This window comes from Colobus angolensis, unplaced genomic scaffold (genome assembly GCF_000951035.1).
Source record: "Colobus angolensis palliatus isolate OR3802 unplaced genomic scaffold, Cang.pa_1.0 Scaffold53, whole genome shotgun sequence".
Classification (NCBI taxonomy): Eukaryota; Metazoa; Chordata; class Mammalia; order Primates; family Cercopithecidae; genus Colobus; species Colobus angolensis.
The window spans coordinates 1,775,528-1,797,620 of record NW_012118821.1 but is presented as its reverse complement, the minus strand read 5'-3'; the positions used below and the strand labels follow the sequence as shown (position 1 = coordinate 1,797,620).

The following is a 22,093-nucleotide window of genomic DNA, read 5'->3' as shown; positions in this document are numbered from 1 at the left end:
TATAAACTTTCCCCCCATAATTCCTTATTCTTTTATGTGTTTTAGACCAGCGGTCCCCAACCTTTTTGGCACTAGGGACCAGTTTTGTGGAAGACAATGTTCCCATGGACTGGGGGTGGATGGTATTAGGATGATTCAAGCATATTACATTTGTAGTGCTCTTTATTTCCATTACTATTACATTGTAATATATAATGAAATAATTATACAACTCACCATCGTGTAGAATCAGTGGGAGCCCTGAGCTTGTTTTCCTGCAACTAGACAGTCCCATCTAGGGGTGATGGGTGACAGATCATCAGGCATTAGATTCTCATAAGGAGTGTGCAGCCCAGATCTCTCACATGTGCAGTTCACAACAGGGTTCCCGCTCCTATGAGAAGCTAATGCTGCCACTAATCTGGCAGGAGGAGGAGCTTAGGCGGTAATGTGAGGGATGGGGAGCGACTGTAAACACATGTAAACACAGATGAAGCTTTGCCAGCTTGCCTGCCACTCACCTCCTGCTGTGTGGCCCAGGTTCTGACGGGCACGGACCCCAGGAGGTGGGGACCCCTATTTTATTCTGAATTTTGGAATCATGTGGACCCAATCCTAGAGTGGTATAAAGATTTGCTGTGCTGTAGCCAAGAGACAGTTGGTGATGCCAAACCTCCTTGGCTGATCACTTTAGCAGCCTGGGATGGAGTCAAGAAACAGGAACTGAGCAAATTAATAGTTCATGACCAAACCTATTTTCTTGGAACCTATTTATTCTTATTGGAGCCCAACCGTGCACAGTTGGGCTGATTTATAGGCAAGCGCTGATTTCAGGCTTAAAAGTTAATGAAGAAAATGCTGTTTTCTCTATAAGCAAACTTTTTCCTTTTTACTTTTGACTTAGGTCCAAAGTTTAATGAAAATTTTGTTTCCTTTTTCTTTGCTTTTAACAGTGTGGTGAAATTCTGTTTGTATGTATTACTATTTTGGTGAAAAATGCCAGTTTTAAAAGATAAAATTCATTTTGAGAGGATATTTGATGTTTCAGATTTTTATGTAATTCAGTGTAATTTTTGATAATTTTGTTAACATAAACAAGGGATAAGGAACATCAGGAGTGTCTTCTTGTGTCATTATTCGGAATAGAATATATCTTTTTTTTTGGTGAAAAAGAAGTGACAACTGGCAACAAATACTGCTTTTCCCAACGACAGCCTCTAACCTGTGACAGGCTCAGAACCAGGGTCATTGGGCTTCTTATAATGGCCTTCTCTGCATGACTGTCACGTCCAAAATTTAGTGGTAGGTGTTCCAGGTAACATCAACATATAGACAGATGGCCTCTGCATGACTGAAATTGTGAATTATATTTAGTAGTGAGTGTGCTTATACCTGAGACTAGGTCGTTTGCAGTTATTCTGTAACCATAAGGCATGTTTGGTTGATGCCATTTATTTCTTCTGCTAGACGAAACATGATCAGCGTATGGTCATTGAGTTATTCGGCAGCTCTGCCTGTACCTGGCAGGGGTTTTATACCGCCCTGGGGCCGCTTTGGGCCCGCTCCACTTCCCAGGCTTTTGGAACGTGACTGTGTAGGGTAACAGGAGGTGGCATGATGGGAGGAGCCAGCAGTGTGATCACCGCACGTGTGTCTGAGTCCAAATGCCGAAACAAAATCATTTTACATTTAGAATTCAGCCAAAGCATTAGCACATAGACACATTTATGGATGCCGGTATCACTTTCTCCCCTCCCACTGCCTGGAACAGGTCTGGTGTTTAAAGAGATCATGTTAATTACAAAGCACTTAGAGCTAATAAAGAAAAAATTGGAACTTGATTGTGAATCTATCATTAAGAATTCTCTGACTTTAGTCTTCTTATTTTTTTCCTCCAGAACTCTTCCTAATGATATATCTCCATTCCAAGATGATATTCCTAAGGAAAACCTCTCCCCAGCCGCGATTTACCCTCAGTCAGCCTCATACCCTAATTCAGATAGAGAGTGGTCGCCCACTCCCAGGTAAGCTGTTCCCCTAGCCCAGGGGAACAATTCTAAGAAAAGAATGAAATAGAAATGAAAAGTGAAAATAATTAGGACCAGGAAAAACACAGTGTAGAGTAGGAGGTACAGATTAGGATTAAAAACAGAACATGTTCAGATCATACACTTATATCTGGTGTCAGACTCCATCTGCAGATATGGCTGTAGCTCCCTGGAGGTGAACTTGAAAGGAAAAACATGTAAATTACATCATGCTAATTGTTAATAGGAGAAAACACAGTGGCAGAGCCTTTCTTGATACTTAGCCCTAAGTAAAATTCAAAAACACAGACATTGCTTCAGGAGCCGCTGAGGTCGTTCAGGGTTATTAGAATGATGCCTCCCCCGGCACTTAATCCATTCTGCCGAATTCAAGAATATTTATTTCCCTGAAATGAGCTCACAAGTTGCCCTAGAGGAGAACTTGGAGAACTAGAGCTGCTCACTGTGCAAATGCCATCCTGATGACCCCGAGATGTTTACACCAGTGAAGCCTGTGGGAATAGTGAGTCCCCCAGCTAGTTTTCAAAGGACTGGGGGAAGAGGGTAGATCTAAATCCTGTGTTCTCAACCCAGGAAATAATATAACCCCCACTGGGATGAAAATTCATTCTTGGGTGGCAACAGAACCTTAGACATTATAATGGTGTGTGGTCTCTAAGGGGCCATAGCATTCAAATCTCATGGTGGATGGAGCTGGGCTATGAATTTCTCAGAATGCTCGGGGGTGCGGTGATAATGAAAAAGAGACCGAGAAACGCTGATCTAAATGCCAGTGACATCCTTGGATTATTCGTACACCTCATGCTTTAGATTCGCTTCTGGAATCTGAAGTAGAAGTGTGCGAGCCCCTAGAAACTTTGGGTTCCTGCCTAAAGCCAGTCTTATCAAAACGCCACCCCGGTTCCAGTTTGATCAGGGTAACCCTGTGCATTAGCAAGCGGCAGTCCCCAGTGTGTGCTGACATGGAGGCTGGAGAGAAAATAGACACATCCCATGTCTGGTTTCCAGCCAATACTGATGTCGCAGGTTAGTCCAGCAGGCCGAGGCTGAGGCCTGTGACAAAGTCCCTGCATGGAGCTCGGCTGCGTCAGAGCCTAGCCCTGTTCAATAGAAACATAATAACTAGCTCCATATGTAATTTTAAGATTTCCAGTAGCCCTATTTTTAAAAAGTTAAAAAAAGATGAAATTAATTTTAAAGCTATATTTCATTTGACCACAGTATTTCCAAAATATCATTTCAACAAGCAATCAATTTTAAATAATTATTTTTTTATTTTTATTTTTATTTTTTTTTTGAGATGGAGTCTTGCTCTGTCGCCCAGGCTGGAGTGCAGTGGCCGGATCTCAGCTCACTGCAAGCTCCACCTCCCAGGTTTACGCCATTCTCCTGCCTCAACCTCCGGAGTAGCTGGGACTACAGGCGCCCGCCACCTCGCCCGGCTAGTTTTTTTTTTTGTATTTTTAGTAGAGATGGGGTTTCACCGTGTTAGCCAGGATGGTCTCGATCTCCTGACCTCGTGATCCGCCCGTCTCGGCCTCCCAAAGTGCTGGGGTTACAGGCTTGAGCCACCGCGCCCGGCCTAAATAATTATTAATGAGATACGTCACGTTTCTGTTTTCATACCAAGTCTTTAAACTCCATTCTGTATTTGACATGTGCAGAACATCCCAATTTGGACCAGCCACATTTCAAGTGCTCAGGAGCCACCTGTAGCTGGTGGTTTATTATAACGGACAATGCAGATATAAGACCTTTCTAGAATCTCATTCTTTCTCTAGGTCCGTGGAGATACAATAGTGGAGGGAAAAATAGTGGTGTAGGAGGAAAATAATGTAGAATATTTAGAACCCAATAATAGATTGAAAACTCTGTTCAAGCACTGTAGGTTAATTTTAAGGATTTAAAAGAAATACTTTAAATGCAACTCTGAGCATGTTTAATGCTCCAAACATCTGTAACGTTTTGCCTCATGAATGCAGCACGATGACTGAGTCAGGTTATGTAGATTGGACCGTCACCGAATGGAATGACAAATTAGGATAAATAGCTACATTTCCACACTTGGAATTAGGTATTTTCTGTAAAGAGACAGTTGACAGCATACACGATCAGATTTTTGGATTATGTGGTTTGATTCAGCATCGAAGTGTGGCCAGAGACAATCACTCCTACACGTGGGTGAAACAGAAAGTGAAATAGGTCATTTGGCAGTTTCCTGTTTTTGTGTCTCAGAAAATTCACACTGGTTTCTTAGCAGTTTCAATATCCAGTGCTCTGCCATTATCAGATGCCTGAGTTTCTTTTCTTAAAAATGTCATTGTTGAGAGTAGTCAAATGCTTTATATAATCTTATATAAGATCTTTATATAATATACTTTATATAATCTTACTTGATGTAATTGACCTCTGATTTTGTCTTTCTTTTAATGTGTATCACGTGGTGGTATCCAGTAGCCTGGTAGATTGCAAAAGGACTGCCCCTCATCTTGCAGATGCGGCCGAGGGAGGTCTGTCTAGTTCTTGCCCTCCACAGTCTTCCCTGTTCCATCCTCCAGAAAGGTAGAGGAGTTACTTTCCCCATTGGGATGTATTCAATAATGAAAAATTTGATCTAACTCTTATTATAAGTGTATTTTACCATTAACCAAATTACTTACGAAGAAAATACCTGTAGATTATATGAAGTGAAAATTTTGATCTAACTCCTACAAATCGATTTCACTAACCAAATTACTTATGAAAAAATATGTCTATAGATTACTCTCTTCCTTTCATTATAAGCATTTGTCGATGATCAGATTTTTTTTTTTTTAATTCCTAAATTTGACTCTCTGGAAATTATGGTTAAGCAAATAATTTTACCTAATTCTGTGGAGTGCTTTGGAAATGAGAATAATGAAATATGGCTTGGGAATATGATCTTCTGTTTTCTGTCTAGGGTTGTTTGACAAATAAGTTTACAAGATATTTTTAGAATACCACTTGAATTTATTATAACCATTTAAGCAGTTTATTGGGCTGTCTGAATAATGGAGTCAGACACTTTCCACAGCATTTCTAGAACAGAATCTTGGAGAATGGGCTGGGTCTCAGGCTGAGGATCACAGGTTGGTGTGTTCATTCGATGCAGTCATCTCAGATTTCCACCTTCATTCCCTCAGTTTTGGCCTGCCTACTTTGTGGACTTACATGGTTTACTTTATAAGCCCTTAGCAAATGAAGCTACGATTAATCTGTACATGGGAAAACCTTTTTTTCTTTTTCATTAAAGAACCAGACCTCAGGATGTACTTCATTCAGAGGCTATATTTGCAGAAGAAAAGTCCGTTTAGAATGAGGAAAACAAAGTCGTAAAGAGTTATAACTAATTAGCATTATTGGGACTGGCAAAAATACTGAAAACTTTGATAAGGCTAATAAATACCTTATTTATGAACATCAGTCATCGACCTTGTAAGCTTACTTTTTTGAACAACCCCTTGATCTTAAAATAATAATATTTGATGACAGAGCACTTTGGAGTCATCTTTCTGGTAAATCCCACTTGGCAGTGGGCCCCGTTCCTGGGTCCTCTTCGGTCCGTCTGAATTCCCTCAGTGACGGTCGGCAGAAAGCGTATCTGTATTTGTGCACAGGACCTCTGGAGAAGGGCTGCTGTGGCCTGAACGGGCAGCATTTATGGTGGTGGCCTGTTTGCTGTTGGGGAGGGACTTGCAGCTTAGACTTTGGTGTAGGGCTGGGCTCCTTATGCATGAGTTGGCACGCCTGAGTGCCTCTATGGCTTTGTTTCATGGCTTACGGCTTTTAGGAAGGGACCAGAATGTTAGGAACTCTGGAGTTGGGAGTCGCTGCAGGAGAACCGTGTTCCACATTTTTGTTCTTCTAGAGCAGAGGTTGGTAAACCACGGCCCATGGGTCAAATCTGGTCCACCATGTGCCTCTGTCAAGCTTTCCCGGGCATAGACAGTTGGTTTACATACTGGCTGTGGCTGCTTTCACACCACCACGGCAGCGAGTAGTTGCGACAGACGTCATAAAACCCATAAAGCCCGAGATATCTGCCACTGGGCTCTTCACAGAAATGTTTGCCAACCCCTGCTCAGAGCAAGCTTTGTCTAAAGGACTTTATTTCATTTGGTGGCAGTGAGATAATTTATTGCTCCAAAGAGCTTATAGCCAAATATGTTCTATTTTGTATGGTAAAACAGTGGCAAGAGCTTTTTAGACAAATACTTTGAGATTTGGGCACAGCACCATTGAGGGTGAGAAGCCAGTTTCGATGGACTTCCTCCACGATGATGCTGGAGAAAGAGTGGATTCAGGTCAAACTTGTAGGTACCAAGGCCCCTCGCTGGAGGCCGCAGCCTGCACTTTTCCCATTGCAGTGATACTGAACATGTGACTGTAGATGCTTCAGTGCCATAAAAGCGTTGTCTCTTTGGAGAAGTCCAGTTGTAGAACTGGAGGAGCAAGGAGGTTGAAAGGCCAGGAGGTTTTCTCACACGGACGTGTGGGGGCCCCACGTGCCTTCTCATAGGACTGCTCCCTAAAGGGCAGAAATGTGTGTCTGTTGGGAGCAGGGTGTCCCGTTGCAGAAGCTCTCCTAGTGTGATGTCAGGAGCCTCCTCTCCCCAGGCAGGAGAAACAGAGCGTACAGGCTACCCCGTGGCAGCATGTCGTTAGAAGGGCTGGGAGTCGGGGGCGCCAAGGGAGCAGGGACCACCCTCTGCCTTTCCATGTGAGATGAGAGAGGGGGCGCTTGGTCTAGCTACTCTATGTAGCTTGAGCAAAGAGATTCAGGATCGGTTTAGCCCATCGGGTCCGTGTTTGTTGGATACAAGTTATGGATCATCATGAACTCACCTTGTATTGACAGGAAAGTTGTATTCAATTGGAGTTGAACTGTAACTCAAAGGTAAATGAGACCAGGAGCATCAGTCTCCGAAGAACAGATAAGGTCTGGGAAAGAAGATGACAAGGGAAACTGCAAAGTTTTATTTCCTGCTTTGTCTGAAAACTCTGTGGTCTTCTTCTAGAGGAAATGATCCGGGAAAATAAGCAATAATTAACCATGTTATTATGCGGCAATAAATAATTACAAGAGTTGCTGCTGTAAATAATATTTCTCTAAGTTGTTTAGAATATGGTGAGGATCTTGTGGATAAGTTAGTGACTTTTGGATGGTTACTTGGGCTGGGCAGAAGAAGACCTCATTTGGGTCTTCAGAGTAAAAGTTCAGGAAACGTGGAGGTGGTTACTGAGCGAGCCTCAGCCAGTTGGTGAGTCCCTTGTCAAATATTCCTGGAAGACATAAGATCTTAGAAAATTTCAACTTGGAGGCTCCTGCCCAACGTTATCGAGTTTATTTGTGGCATCCAGCATCTTTGGTAAAACTGGCATATGATATAATTCCCTGTTTCCGAGGCTAGTGCAGATTATAAATATTTAAATATTTATATTTAATATATAATATAACACTAACGAGTGCCTGCCCCAGCCAACCAAGACCCTTTTGCAGCCCTCTGACAGCAGAGGAACTTGGTTTGGAAGCAGACTACAGGAGATGCGAGTGCAGAGCGGGGTGGGGAAGGGTGGTCTTTTTGAGGTAAGAACACACTATTTTTCCCTTTCTCTTTCCATCTCTTTCTTTTGTAAAACATCTTTTTCTGGGTTACTTCTTTTTCTCCTCTCCTCCGCGGTGCAGCAGGCGGCCGGGTGGGGCGGGCGACCCACGTGGAGCGTCTTCCACGGGACGCGCTGCACTGCCCCCTGGTGGCCGGAGGAGGGATTTGTCATGAGGCTCTGCTTAGAGCGAACGACAGCTGGGGTGCATTTTCTGGGCTATTTGAGCCATGGAGCTGGGCCCAAAACATTTACAGAAGTTTCTTTTCCCACCTTAATTTTCGCTTTGTGTTTTCTTAAGTCCTTCCTGTTCCCGACCTTCAACACCTAAAAGTGATTCAGAATTGGTCAGCAAGTCCACGGACAGGATGGGGCAGAAGAACCCAGAAATGCTCTGGCTGTGGGGAGAGCTGCCGCAGGCTGCTAAGGTGAGCGTCTCTTCAATTCTGCCACGGACCGAAGATTTCTAACTTAGCTTAAATTACATGGAATTAGTATCATAGCATAGCCAAGAAACACAGCTACCAGAAGCCAGAGGTAAACCAAAATAAATATATTAAGGATTAGCCTTGAATGTTGGAATTACTTCCACATTACCAACATTATAGAGAGGTCTCATTGCTTTTGTAGATTTTAAACCCATGGGATTCCTCTTAGGATTTACTTTTTTTTTTTGAGACAGTTTCACTCTGTCACCCAGGCTGGAGGACAATGATTCTATCTTGGCTCAGTGCAACCTGTGCCTCCCGGGTTCAAGCGATTCTCCTGCCTCAGCCTCCAGAGTAGCTGGGATTACAGGCATGTGCCACCACGCCTCACTAATTTTTGTATTTTTAGTAGAGACGGGGTTTCACCATGTTGGCCAGGTTGGTCTTGAAGTGCTGACCTCAAGTGACCCACCCACCTCGGCTTCCCAAAGTGCTGGGATTGTAGACGTGAGCTGCCGTGCCCAGCCAGGATCCACATTTGCTATCACAGCTAAATGCAAATTAAATTAAAGAAATACAACTTACACACAATCTTGCTGTCTTGAAACTGTAAACAAAAATAGCTTCCAGCTCTTGATTCTGCTAGGTCAGTGATGACTGGAGCAAAGCCACAAGGGGAGAGATGTGGACTTGGCCCATTGAAAGAGAAGCTGAGTTGTGAGAACTGGAATCCACATGTTCTTGTGTCCCTCACAGAGAGAGACATCTGGGAGAGCCCTGGGAGAGGGAAAGGCTAATAGAACAGAAATGAAAGATATCAGCCTAATAGATAAACAAAGTCAGAAAACCTTAAGGTTTTGATTCATCAAGTAGTAAGTATTTCTGGGCCCTCATTGTTGGTGGGACCCTGAATTTGACCCTATGGATATCTCCTAAATACATAGAGAAGTAGCTGAGTGTAGCAGAGAGAATGAGGGCCTGGGAGGCAGCAAGTTATTCTGGGTTTGAGTCCTCACTCCACCACTTGCTAGAAAGGTGACCTTGGGCAAATGAGCAGACTTCGCTGAACCTCAGTGTCTTCATCTGTAAAATGGTGAGAAAATGACGGAATTGTTGGGAGGTTAGAAGGGCTAATGTAGGTATGTGAAGTATCTGACACCTGTAGGCCCTCTGAATATTTGCATTCTTTCTCCTTGGCTGTGCCACATGCACGCTGAGCCCCAGTTTCGCTATCTTGGAAATGCAGTGGGTTTACATGTAGGTACATAATTGGTTCAGCAAATGTGTTTCTAAAAACGTGAAATGAACACAGTCTTTTCTTTCAAGAAATTTTACTTGGTATGCTAATGTATTATAAGCATCTTGAATTATGTTATTATATCACAAGCTTTAAAAAATATTGTAAGGTCCTTGGAAGATGCTATAGCCTCTTGCATCCCCAATAAGTGTTTGTGATATGAATGAATGAGTGAGTGAGTGAATGAGTGACTGAATGAATGACTATTGAAAACGTTCCTTATAAAGAGTCAAGATGGGCAGCTTTTTGGAGAGTAGTCTGTTGAGGCCAAAGTTGTGGATCCATTTCCTTTCTAGGTTACATTTAGATTTCACAGAAAATGCTGATTTCCCTGTCCACAGCTATGGTGCTGACCCAGCCAACTCTCTTTGCAAGTTGATGTCATTAGTTGCTGGAGAAACAGCATGGAAGTGCAAATCTGTCACTTCTTCTGGCAAAATAGTTGTAACCGCAGATTTTCTGTTAGCATTGTTTTCATTTTCCATTGAAGCTGTTTGATCAGATAGAAAAGTGAATACCTTTTCCCCTCTTTTTAGCCCATGAATTGCATTTTGGGTTTTGTTTGAATAAATCTTTTCTGTAACTGGAAATCCCTCTGGCGGTAGAATCAGAAATGCTAATTTCTCACTCATGTGAACCAACTGTCACCAAATCTTGACTTATTCACTCATGTTTTGGGAGTAAACTTCATTGAAATATACATACAGAGAAATACAGATTGTAGATGTATAGCTCAATACATTTTCACAGCAGGAACAGATCTGTGCAACTTGCACCGAGACTGAGAAGCAGAGCGTGACCAGCAGCGTGGAAACTCCCACTCTTTGCGGTCACTGCTCAGACTGACCCCTCTGCTCCCTGCAAGGGTAAACTTGATCTTAACAGCAGAGATTAGTTTTGCAAGATTCATTCATGTTGTTGGTGTAGCTGTAATTCATGTATTCTCATGGCCACAGAGAATCCCAGTGTGTGTGAATAGACTTGTCATCTAACAGTGAACATTTAGGGTGCTCCTGCCTGTTGGCATTGCTAATCCTACTTCTCTTTGGCAGTTGATATTTTACAGGAAAGTTCATTTGCTTTGGACCTAATATCTTGGTTTCCGGACTTTTGGGCAGATATAGAAATCACCAAGTGATTCCCGAGGCTTGAAAGTCCTTGCCTACTTTTGATTACTTCTTGTTCTCTGTCCAGTTTTTCTGGTTGCCTCTGTGCTGACCTTCTCTTTCTCTCTCTGTCCCTCTCTCCTCTTTGCTCTAGTCTTCTTCTCCACACAAGATGAAAGAGTCCGGCCCATTGAGCACTAGAAAAATTTGTGATAAAAGTCACTTTCAGGCCATTCACAGCGAATCTTCAGACACTTTTAGTGACCAATCGCCAACTCTGGCCGGGGGGGCGCTTTTGGACCAGAACAAGCCTCAGACAGAAATGCAGTTTGTGAATGAAGACGACCTGGAGACCTTAGGAGCAGCAGCGCCACTCTTGCCCATGATCGAGGAGCTCAAACCCCCCTCTGCCAGTGTAGTCCAGACAGCAAACAAGACGGATTCTCCTTCTAGGAAAAAAGGTATGAAGGTTGGGGCTCCCCAGCTGTCTTCCTGTTCATAGTTTGTGCTCACTCTACAAATGACAGGTCCTTTCCAAAGTTCCAAGGAAACTGAGGTAGAAACTGAACTAGGACAATGATCACGTTCAGTCTGTGCTCTTCGGAGGAATATTTTAATTATCAGAATTTAGTCATAGGAAGTCAGACGTGAAGGAGGCCTTGAGGATCATGTAGCAAACTTCCTCATTTTACACACCGGGGCTGCTGAGACCTGGGAGAGTTAAGTCCTTTTCAGCACACCATGGGACCCATAAATGTGACTTTAATAAAGCTGATTATTAGGTTAATCCTGGCCACCTCTCTTCTTGACCTGTGTTGCTTTCCAGCCCCTTACCCACTGTAATTTCTGCATACCATTTATCACGATTTCAAATGATCATTATTTTATTGATTTATTTTTGCCCGACTCCCCCATAGTCTGAGATCAAGAGTCTTTTCTATCTAACTTACCTTTCTCTCCTTGGCGCCTGGCATAGTGGTTGGCACATAGTGGCACTCTGCGTTGGTTTAATGCACTCCTGGCTGTGTGTCAGTATCAGCGATGCCAGGCCTGATCTCCATCCATCGAGCAGCTTCGTGTGGTGTTCTAGAATTGTATGGACCAATTACATCATTCTCTGCCAGAAGTAAAGAGGACATTTGAAGTCATCATGCCCAGTGTCTGACAATGCACAGTGTCGGATACTTTGCCTCAGGGTATTGATGGGGAAGTGCCTAATGAAAGCTTTTATCATTTCATAATAAGTGTAATGATAATGGTAATAGCCTCAATGCATTGAGTGCTCAGTACACTTCAGGCACTTTACGGCGGAGGAATGAGGCTCAGCAAAGTTAACTAACTTGATCCCGGCCACACGATGGTGGATGACGGCCCTGATTTGTGGACCTTGGTGGTCTACGGTCATGTTGTACTGCCCACCATTTTCCAGTGGGAAAAGCGCAGGCTGTGGCCTCCAGTGAGGGGCCTCGGTATCTACAAGAGTGACCTCAATCCACGCTTTCTCCAGCATCATCATGGAAGAAGTCCATCAAAACCAGCTTCTCACCCTCAACAGTGCTGTGCCCAAACCTCAAAGTATTTGTCTAAAAAACTCTTGCCATTCAGTTTTACCAGACAAAATAGAACACATTTGGAACTACTGTGGTTCTTAAGAAGTTTGAGTACCTGGGAGCACATCTGCACATAGTGTTTAAATGCTGTTTCTATAGATACAAGGCCATGAGGTCATTTCTAGAAGAGTGGTTTTCTAACTTGAGCCATTCGCCCTTTTAGATAAACGAAGCCGACATCTTGGTGCTGACGGCGTCTACTTGGATGACCTCACAGACATGGATCCTGAAGTGGCGGCCCTGTATTTCCCCAAAAAGTAAAATTCCTCTTAATTCCTCACATCATTTTCTATAATCTAAATACCATTCTGTGGGAGCCCAGTTTTCCCTTATGTTTGATTAGAAAGTGTGCAAGACAGCCAGGCATGGTGGCTCACGCCTGTAATCCCAGCACTTTGGGAACCTGAGGTGGGCAGATCACTTGAGGTGAGGAGTTCGAGACCACCCTGGCCAACATGGTGAATCCTCATCTTTATTGAAAATACAAAAATTGGCTGGGCGTGCTGGCACGCACCTGTAATCCCAGCTACTTGGGAAGCTGAGGCAGGAGGATTGCTTGAACCTAGGAGGCAGAGGTTGCAGTGAGCCGAGATCATGCCACTGCATGCCAGCCTGGGCCACAGAGTGAGACTGCATCTCAAAAAAAAAAAAAAAAAAAAAAAGTGTGTGAAACAGAGGCAGCGGGAGGCTCCCATTGCCTTGTGAAATGCGCCTGCTGTCTCTGTGGACATAGGGTGTGGGCACTGGGCAGCATCCCCACCTCGGGACAGGGGTGCAGACACCAGACTGCCCTCCCTCTGAAGCCTGAGGTCACGTTGTCCACAGTGGTCATGGTCCACAGCCCAATAAGTGGCAGCTGTGCAGCCCTTTCTTCCCCCAGGAGGGTCTCCCGTGATCCTGGGGACCCACCACCAGTCCGCCTGAGATCTAGGGCAGGGCTGGTGCCTGGAGGGGAAGGGCAGGGAACAGGGAGGACAGCTTACTTCTTCAGTGTATTTTAGGGGAATACAGGGAGATGCAGCCGGCTGAGAAATAATGGTTTTGTCCCCTAAGCTAAGGCGTTTAAATGGCTCTTTCCTTGTCGTGGTGCTTTAATAAACATCCGTGCTGAGATGTAGCCGTCTGCGGCTCTGAGGGCCACATGCCAGAGCATCACTGGATGGCGATGTGGGACCCTGGACTGGGACAGTCCTCAGCTGGTCTCTGCCGCTTTTCCTCCTTCCAGCGGAGACCCTTCTGGACTCGCAAAACATGCCAGCGACAACGGAGCCCGGTCAGCCAACCAGTCCCCGCAGTCTGTGGGCAGCTCAGGCGTGGACAGTGGCGTGGAGAGCACCTCGGACGGGCTGAGGGACCTCCCTTCCATCGCCATCTCCCTCTGCGGGGGCCTCAGCGACCACCGGGAGATCACGAAAGGTACCGCGGGCCTCGCGCGGGCGCCCTCTGGTGGCCGCCGGTCAGAAGGGCCAGAGGCTTAGGTTTCTCCCAAGGGGTGCCTGTCAAGGCAGCTTTTCCCTTGGTTGCGGTTAATGAGAGCACAAATGATAGCACCGAACTCGTAACCCCGATGTTTCTAGCTTGCAGTTAGCCGGCCTCAGAGTTCTGTGGGTCACACATGGCTCAGGCCATCACTGTGTGTCCCCTGTGCCCCAGGCGAGCACTGCAGGGACGGCCTCCAGAAGCCTGCAGGCTAGAGGGGGGGTGTCAGTCTAATTAAATTAGAGGGTGTTGGCAGCGGGAGAGAAGTGTGCCGGCGCCTTGGAGCGGGGAGGTCTCAGTTGGTCAGAGGAAGGCTGGGAAGTTGTCCCAGCTGGATTCAAAGGGCGTTAATAGGGTGGGCTTAGGTGATTCATTCATAGCACTGCCACATTCATAGCACTGCCACATTCATAGCACTGCCACATTCATAGCAGTGCCCTGCCAGGGCCTCCTGACAGTTCCATGGCAGGGTGTGCCCAAGCCCCACAGCGGGGCGCAGTCAGCAGTTACCAGCTGATGGACGCGGGGACTACACACAGTCACCCTGCACTCCTCCCGCCCCTCCCCCACTACTTCCTCTTTTCCATCCCCTCGTGGTATTTCTGGCAGGGAAGGGGCCGAGGCTGTATACTTCTTCCCTCTACCTCTCAGGAGCCACCCGCATCTCCCTCCACCCAGGGCTGCCGTCTTGAGACTCCTGCCTCTGCCCTGGTCCCTTCAAGGCTTTGGGAATTTCTTCTTCCACAAAGATTGAGGCCTGTTTGTTCTCACGCCGGTGCCAGCCATTCCTTTGAGAGCGGACACAAGATTGTGTGCTGGGTCCCGCCAGCTCCGTTCATTCACTCAGTTTTCCTAGGGCCACGCATTAATACCCAGCCCCACTGTGTTTCTGAGGTCATGGGGGGCGAGCGCACTCTCTGGACACTGGCGTGAGGAGACCAGTGTCCCGTCGAGTCCCCTGGGCGTTCCCTCCCTGATACACATGAGCTGGTGGGGGTGGGGTGGCAGCACTGACGAGGCCGGGCGCCGTTATCTGAGTGTCATCTCATGGGGCAGGATCTGCGAGTGTCCAGTCCTTACAGGTGAGGCCAGATTGTCACAGGAGACCCCAGGAGAGTCCCCGGAGGTCCTGATGAGGGCTCTGAGGGTACATGTCGAGGCCAATCGGGCTGGCATCATGACCCAGGGACTCTTTTCCTGGACAGAGGAGATTCTTAGTGTCTGATGTGTGCTGGGTTTTGGTTTGGTTCAGGGTAAATAGGAACTCCCAGGGAAGGAGTAGGCGTGGCTCCGGGCCAGGGAGATGGTCAGAACCACGGTCAAGGCTCAAGGTACAGCCCAGCTGCCAGAGCCGGTCAAAGAACTGAGAGCGTCCAGGGCCGAGTTCTGGGCCTCCTGACCCTGCCACCTTCTCCTCTGCTCTGATCCGGGTGCGGCTGCCCCAGCGCGGTGAGAACAGTGCCCTTCCTGCTTTCGATTGTGTTGGAGGCGGCCCCGTTTTCGGAAGGGCCCTGTGCTTCCTATTCACGGCCTTATCAGTCCCCATGACCACCCTAGGAAGCAGATGTGGTTATTATCCCCATGCTAGAGGAGGGAGCTGGGGCCTGGGAGGTGAACCGCTTGCCCAGGGTCACCCCAATAATCACGACTTCAGCCGAGGGAGCCTGGCCTCTGTGCCATGCGTAGCCATGACTCTGCCTGTGCAGATGCACGTGCATGCTGTTTTCACCCCTACTCCCTGCGTGAACGTATGTGCCCCAACTAAGGCACACGTCCCCCAGCATCCTCAGACTTGCCCTGGCCTCCCTGCATTGCTGCGCAGACGCCGCCCTCCAGATAAAATGGCGTGGCCTTTACAAATACATTTTATAGGATTGTCTGTGCAATTGGAGTGCACAAACTCTCAGAAAACACTTGTGAGTGAGCGAATGAAAGGTGGGCCTAATTTTGAGCTGACCTGTCTTTTTCCCTGATCCTCTACAATTGCTGTCACAGATGCATTCCTGGAGCAAGCTGTGTCGTATCAACAGTTTGTGGACAACCCCGCTATTATCGATGACCCCAATCTCGTGGTAAAGATTGGGAGTAAGTAAGTACCTCTTGAAAGTCACTTTGGCAGTAGCACGATACTGTTTCTGTTTCACGTTTTCAAATAGACCTAGACCTTAAGCCTTATAAATATATAAAATCAAGACTTTGCTACATTGCTTTGTTATGCCTTCACTGTGGTCAGAGTTCCATGCCCATAGAACTGGCAAGACAGCTGATAGGTTCCGATAGCCCTCAGTCCTGTGAGTTTTAGTATTCATCTCTACTAGGTTTTCTTTTTTTTTTGAGACGAAGTGTAGCTCTGTCTCCCAGGCTGTGTGCAGTTGTAGCTCACTGTAGCCTTGAACTTGTGAGCTTAAGAGATCCTCCCACCTTGGCCTCGCAAAGTGCTGGGATTTCAGGTGTGAACCACTACACCCAACTCGATGTTCTTATTGAATGTGAACAGTCACACTGTGCAGTACATGGGTGTATCAGAGTAGCCTACATCTCTACCCTTTTGAAAAACCTCATTATCGGCCGGTTGCAGTGGCTCACGCCTGTAATCCCAGCCCTTCGGGAGGCCGAGGCGGGCTTATCATGAGGTCAGGAGATCCAGACCATCCTGGCTAACACGGTGAAACCCCGTCTCTACTAAAAAAATACAAAAAATTAGCTGGGCATGGTGGCGGGCGCCTGTAGTTCCAGCTACTTGGGAGGCTGAGGCAGGAGAATGGCCTGAAGCCGGAAGGTGGAGCTTGCAGTGAGCCCAGATGAAGCCACTGTACTTCAGCCTGGGTGACAGAGCGAGACTCCGTCTCACAAAAAAAAAAAAAAAAAAGGAAAACTTCATTATCTGAGGGCAAGTGATGTACATTTATTTTTGCAGACTGTGAGCAAGCTTTTCTCCCTTAAGCCATGGATGTTTTACACCTAGTTGCCTTTTCCTTGACATGTGGCAAGAAATACCCCAAGCACATTGTGGTTTGCTGCAGCAGCTGTACTGTGGGATTTGGGCTGCTGGCATGTCCAACTGTCCGCCCTGCTGGCACGGCTGCTGCTGGGCCCTCACTAGCGGCTGGGGTGAGGTGGATGGGAGCCTCTGCCTGGGGGAGAGGTGGGGGCTAGCAAGAGTATTGAGCTTTTTAAGGACCTCGCTGGGGTCCTGAGCTTTCCTTGACTACTTTATATGACATTGGAAAGGTTTTCAGTCTAAGCCTCCTTTTTTTGACATCTATTTCATTGTTTTGTGTTAGATACTATAATTGGACAACAGCAGCACCCCTCCTCCTGGCAATGCAGGCCTTCCAGAAACCTTTGCCAAAGGTGAGCTTTAACATGAGAAAGAAAAGGGGATGCTAGAAATGATGGATGGCTTAATCTGGGTGGTTGGAATTTCACTTTTATTGTGGAAACCACAGAGTTAATTCCACTGTGCTGTTTTGAAGTTCATGAGCATACAGGCCTGGAGTTCCAGATCTCTCTCTTGCACCTTGCACGTGGTTCCCCCTCCTCCTTATCGAGGCAAAACCTCCCAATCATGGACCAAAGATTCCTTTCTCAATATCTGCCGTGCAAGGGGCACAGGTGGAGGCTGAGCAGACGGGTGCCAGGACCTCAGAGCCCAGTGAGGACAAAGGGAGATGAGTGTCACCCTGGAAGGGGTGGAGCAGGCATCGAGGTCAGGCGCAGGTGTCCGTGCCAGTGTCAGGTGCTGCTCAGCCAGGAAGCCAGCCCCATGCCTGATTCTCTGAGGCTGGAGCCAGTACAGGGCCTGGGCAGCTCCCAGTCTGCAGGGGAGAGTAGGTAAGTGGCTGCAGGGAAGAGTTAGGAGGGCAGCCACGCCACCTGCCAGCCTGCAGTGTTCTCATCCTCCCCAAAACAATTCCCTAGACAGTCAGCCGGGCATTGTTAATTTTCAATGATAGATCTTCCTACTAGATTATACGTTCTTTGCCGCAGAGACTGCCTTAGACTTGTTTGTATCCTTTGTGTGCTTAGCAAGCTTTTGTGTGCCTTAGGATGTTGCAGTCGGTCAGCCAGTTCTAACACTTGAGATTCTTGAAGGTCTAATCGGACTTTGTTGAGTCTAGGCTTGCTTCTTCCTGGGTTTGCGTATGTGTGTGTGTGCCTGTGCCTGTGTGTCGGTGTGTGTGCGTGTGCGTGTGTGCATATGTGCATGTGTGTGCATTTGCATGTGTGCATGTGCACACGTGTGTGTGGACGTGTGTGTGCATACTTGTGCAGGTGTGTGCGTGTGTGTGCATGTGTGTATGTGCACGTGTGTACGTGTGTGTGTCTGTGTGTGTGTGTGCATGCGTTGTGTTTTGAGGACTGCAATCTCATGTTGGATGGTGCTTTATCTGTGGGTACCTTTGTGGACTGGGCTGAGGGCATGTTCTTCAGAGTGGTTTTTATTTTGTCCCTGCCATGGTATCCATGGCCTGGGACACATTTTTATGTCACCGTTCTCAACATTTACAAATCCATAAGAAAAAAGGCCATTGCAATAGCAATATAGCTAAAGGATTTATTTATTCACTGAAAAAGAAATCTACATGGGCTCTGAAACTTAAATTAGTTCTTGTGATATGCATGCTAAATCTTTTTACAAGTCAGTAACTTTTGACTCTATATATGGCATTTCTCTAATATAGAAATTATTTTTAAATGTAGAATTTGCCCATCTTATCTTTTATGGCTGTTGGGTTTTGTATCACACTTAAAGTGGCCCTGCTTCCCCATTTCCAAAACTTGTGAAGATAGGCCTTATATTTTCTTTTTGTGCTTTCTTGTATATGGGGTGTATTTTTACAAGTTTTGGAAATTTTGAAAGATTTTAAAATCTTTCATCCATCTAGATTTTATTTTGAGCTTAATGAGGGAGGTATTGGGAACCAAACCAGTTTTTTTTTCCTAGGAAGTTCTTGAATTGGTGAAGATGCTTTTTGTTTTAGGAAACAGAATGACTAAAAGTGGCTTAAGTAATGATCTCATATGACAAGGATCTTAGAGGTTGGCAGTTTCAGGCTTGATGAATTTGGGTTAGCTTCTTTGTGATTTTCTCAGCTTTTCCTTGATGGTCACAAGATGACTGCCCTACAGATCATCTCCTCATGTCGCCACATCTGAAATGGGAGGGTGGGAGCAGCTTGCTCGTATTTCATTGGCCAAAGTTGGTCGCATGATCACCTCTAAAGCTGTTCTTGGCAAAGCAATGAAATGACGGTGAAGGCTTCGACCATTGAGGTGCATCCTCTGGAGTTGGGCCAGCCTTCTCCACACGCATTGCAGCCTGATTCTTGAACAGAGTTTCAGATCTGTCAGCAAGGAAGGGGAGGCAGGTGAGCTGCTCACAGGATCTGACGTGGCTACTGAATTATCCCAGGACCGTGTGTTAACTAACCCTATCCTCCACTCAGAGGCACTTACAACTTCACCTTCTGTTACATTTCTCTGTGAATTTAGATTTATTTCTGGACTTTTGTTTTCTGTTCCTGTAATATGTGTCCTTGTATACCAACACTGCATTCTTTTAGTATATTTAGGTATATTTTAATATCCAGTAGTGCTTGTTCTACTTACTGCTCTTCTACCTGAGAATTTTCTAAGCTATTTTTGTTTGTTTTTCAAATGAACATTAGAACAAGTTTGTGAAGGACTGAAAATACTCCTGTTTGTTTTTTTCCTTTCTTTGGCTTGCTTGCTTTTTTTTTTTAAATTGTGGTTTTGTTACATTTATGAGTAGATTTAGGGGAAATAGGTCATTGACAGCTTTGTGAATTGTCCTATTTATGAACTGGATGTGAGTGGTTTGTGTTTTACTGCAGTTGGGTTTTCTTTTGTGTCAGATAGAGATCTTTCAAACTACATAGTAAATTACTTACCTATCTGCTTCCGTGCACCCTGTTAGACTGAATCTTTCAGCTTAAATCTTTCTTTCGTTACTAGCTGAGGTGTTAGCTACTTGAAAGTTCTGTAAACTGAGGAAGGGACATTACATGACTTTTACCTTAGTCCTGGAATTAACCTCAAGATAGATAGATATTTTGTTCTTTGGAAAAAATGTAGAAAATTATCAATTCATATTTAATCTCCCCATTAAACTCATTTGCCTAAGTTAAAAGTATGAATTTTCTTTTTAATACTTGAGATTTTAAATCAAATGTACTTATTAATGTAAATGTTTAGAAATTTACACTTCGTAAATATCCTATGCATTTTACCTTTTGTTGAAAACTGTTTTATCCTCTACCCCATATTAATCATTTCATATTTTATTTTATAACCATATTGAGAGTAATAATATCTTAACCAGTTAGCCACTTTAATTTGAAAAGTTCCAGTCTTACTAATCACTAATGATTTCTAATGCTTTCTTTTTCTGTTGTTGTTGTTGTGTTGTATTTTATTTGTTGTTTGTTTATTCCTTTAACATCTTCTTAAGTCTTCATGCTTAAGTTACCTTCATGTAATTTTGGACGCCATTAGGTTTTGCTTCTCTAAAATTTTTAACCCACAAATAGTATGTTGTGTTTTCTCTGATTTTTTTTTTTTAAATCTTACTTTAATTTGCATGTATGTTTCTTTTGGTTTGAATGTGCTAAGTTGATCTTTTTTTGTTCCATTATTTATGTTACCATCCATTTAAAACAGGCCACTGTGGAATCTATCATGAGGGATAAAATGCCCAAAAAGGGAGGAAGATGGTGGTTTTCGTGGAGGGGAAGAAACACCACGATCAAGGAGGTAAGCCCAGAAGACAAAGCAGTGCTCACACTTAGCAAGTTTTGGTTTTGTGTAGTGAGATTGGTTTTCATGTACTTACATCAGAGAAATGAACATAGGCCCTAGTGCTGAGTTTTCATGAGCCAGCTCCGCCATGAACTAGGGCTAGGGCTTGCGGAACATGGGGAAGGTGGGGAGGAAGGTCAGGAGCCAGCAGCATAGGCGTCACCCCCTGGCTCTGTAACCGTTAGGAGACTGTGGTCCAGTCACTCCCTCATGGTAAGATTTTGTCATCTATAAAAGAAGGAATTCACCTTGGGAATTCAGTTTCTTAAGAAATTAAATATCTTCCTTCTGCTTGTGGAGACAATTTTTTTTTCTTTTTCTTTTTCTCCCCTCCCCTCCCCTCCCATCCCCTCCCCTCTTTTCCCCTCCTTTCTTTTTTTGAAATGGGCTCGCTCAGTTACCCAGGCTGGAGTGCAGTGATGCAATCTCAGCTCACTGCAACCTCTGCCTCCCGGGCTCAAGCAATCCTCCCATCTCAGCCTCTAGAATAGCTGGGATTACAGGCGTGCACCACCACGCATGGCTAAGTTTTGCATTTTTAGTGGAGTTAGATTTCACCATGTTGCCCAGGCTGGTCTCAAACTCCTGGGCTCAAGTGATCTGCCTGCCTAGGCCTGTGAAAGCATTGGCATTACAGGCGTGAGCCACCACACCCTGCCTGTGAGGACAATTTTAATGAGGTATATATACTTATAGCAGTTGACTAATTCTCTGAGTCCTTTCACTGAAATGGCATGTCTGAAGGTCCATGGCTTTGGCCTTACTTACGAGTGCCTGTGATTTCTTTCAGATCTTCGTTGCCTTCTCCTCCTATTTCTTGAAGCACTTGCTTTGCTTGGCTCCCAGGCCCCTGTGTCCACCTGGGCCTCCTCCTCCCGGCAGGCTGCTCCCGCTCTGGCTTAGTCACCTCTAGGAGGGTCCTCAAAGCTCATGTTAGGCCACCTTTTCTCCTTTTACTTCTTACTTTTCCCTTCTGCCCATGCGATGACTCCATTTTTGTCTGCAAACAGGACATTCTTTTCTACTCCACATCCGTTTATCAAGTAGCCAACTAAGCAGACATTGTCCTGCGGATGCCTCAAGGTATTTCAAACTTAACACTTCCAGAGTTGAACTCACGGGATTCTTGTGAGTTCTTCCATCACTGGGGCCATAGTCAGAAAATGGCACCACTGTCCATCCGTGGATGAGATTTCATGCTTTTAGCCTCACTCCCACACCAGGTCCTATCAGTTTTCCATCTTAAATACTTATCTGACGTGTCCATGTCTCTCCAGCTCCACTCCCACGAATCTGCACTACCGTCATCTCTCCCAGAGGTGCTTCCAGATGGTCTCTTTGCACCCATCCTCACCCTTGCTTCTTCATTCTCTGTACTGCGGATACATTGGTCTCTTTAGGGGACTGCTCCCATTTATGTTTCTTCTTGCTTAAAGCCTTACTGTGGTTCCCCAGGGCTCTTACAATGAAGGCTGGTGTCCTTATCATGGCCTATAGTGCTTGTGTGTTCTAGCTCCTGCCTGCCTCTTTCATCTCATCTTTGCTGTTTTCCTCTGCTCTCTGTGCATTAGCTTCAGTGGCTGGAGGTACCTTCTACCCTGGGGGCTTTGCACATGCTGTTTTCATTACGTAGTATTCTGTGGACCCCTCTCCCCTGCTTCGCTTAGCTAACTAGCGGATCCAGTAGCCCTTTCTCTGC

At 45.5% G+C, this 22,093-nt stretch overlaps 1 protein-coding gene across 3 annotated transcripts in view; it reads left to right on the top strand.

Annotated features, from left to right (window-relative positions):
• Positions 1-22,093, top strand: part of LPIN1 (lipin 1) — a 143,211-nt gene that overhangs the window by 87,268 nt on the left and 33,850 nt on the right. Inside the window, exons 6-14 of one of the 3 annotated variants that reach the window (XM_011960881.1) lie at positions 1,878-2,003; positions 4,482-4,589; positions 7,954-8,080; positions 10,638-10,944; positions 12,257-12,350; positions 13,319-13,509; positions 15,568-15,661; positions 16,857-16,926; positions 20,257-20,349. In XM_011960881.1, coding sequence (XP_011816271.1) covers positions 1,878-2,003; positions 4,482-4,589; positions 7,954-8,080; positions 10,638-10,944; positions 12,257-12,350; positions 13,319-13,509; positions 15,568-15,661; positions 16,857-16,926; positions 20,257-20,349 — 1,210 coding nt within the window. Of the gene's footprint in view, positions 1-1,877; positions 2,004-4,481; positions 4,590-7,953; positions 8,081-10,637; positions 10,945-12,256; positions 12,374-13,318; positions 13,510-15,567; positions 15,662-16,856; positions 16,927-20,256; positions 20,350-22,093 lie in introns of those variants that run through there. The other 2 variants (XM_011960882.1, XM_011960883.1) reach the window with 2 other exon arrangements.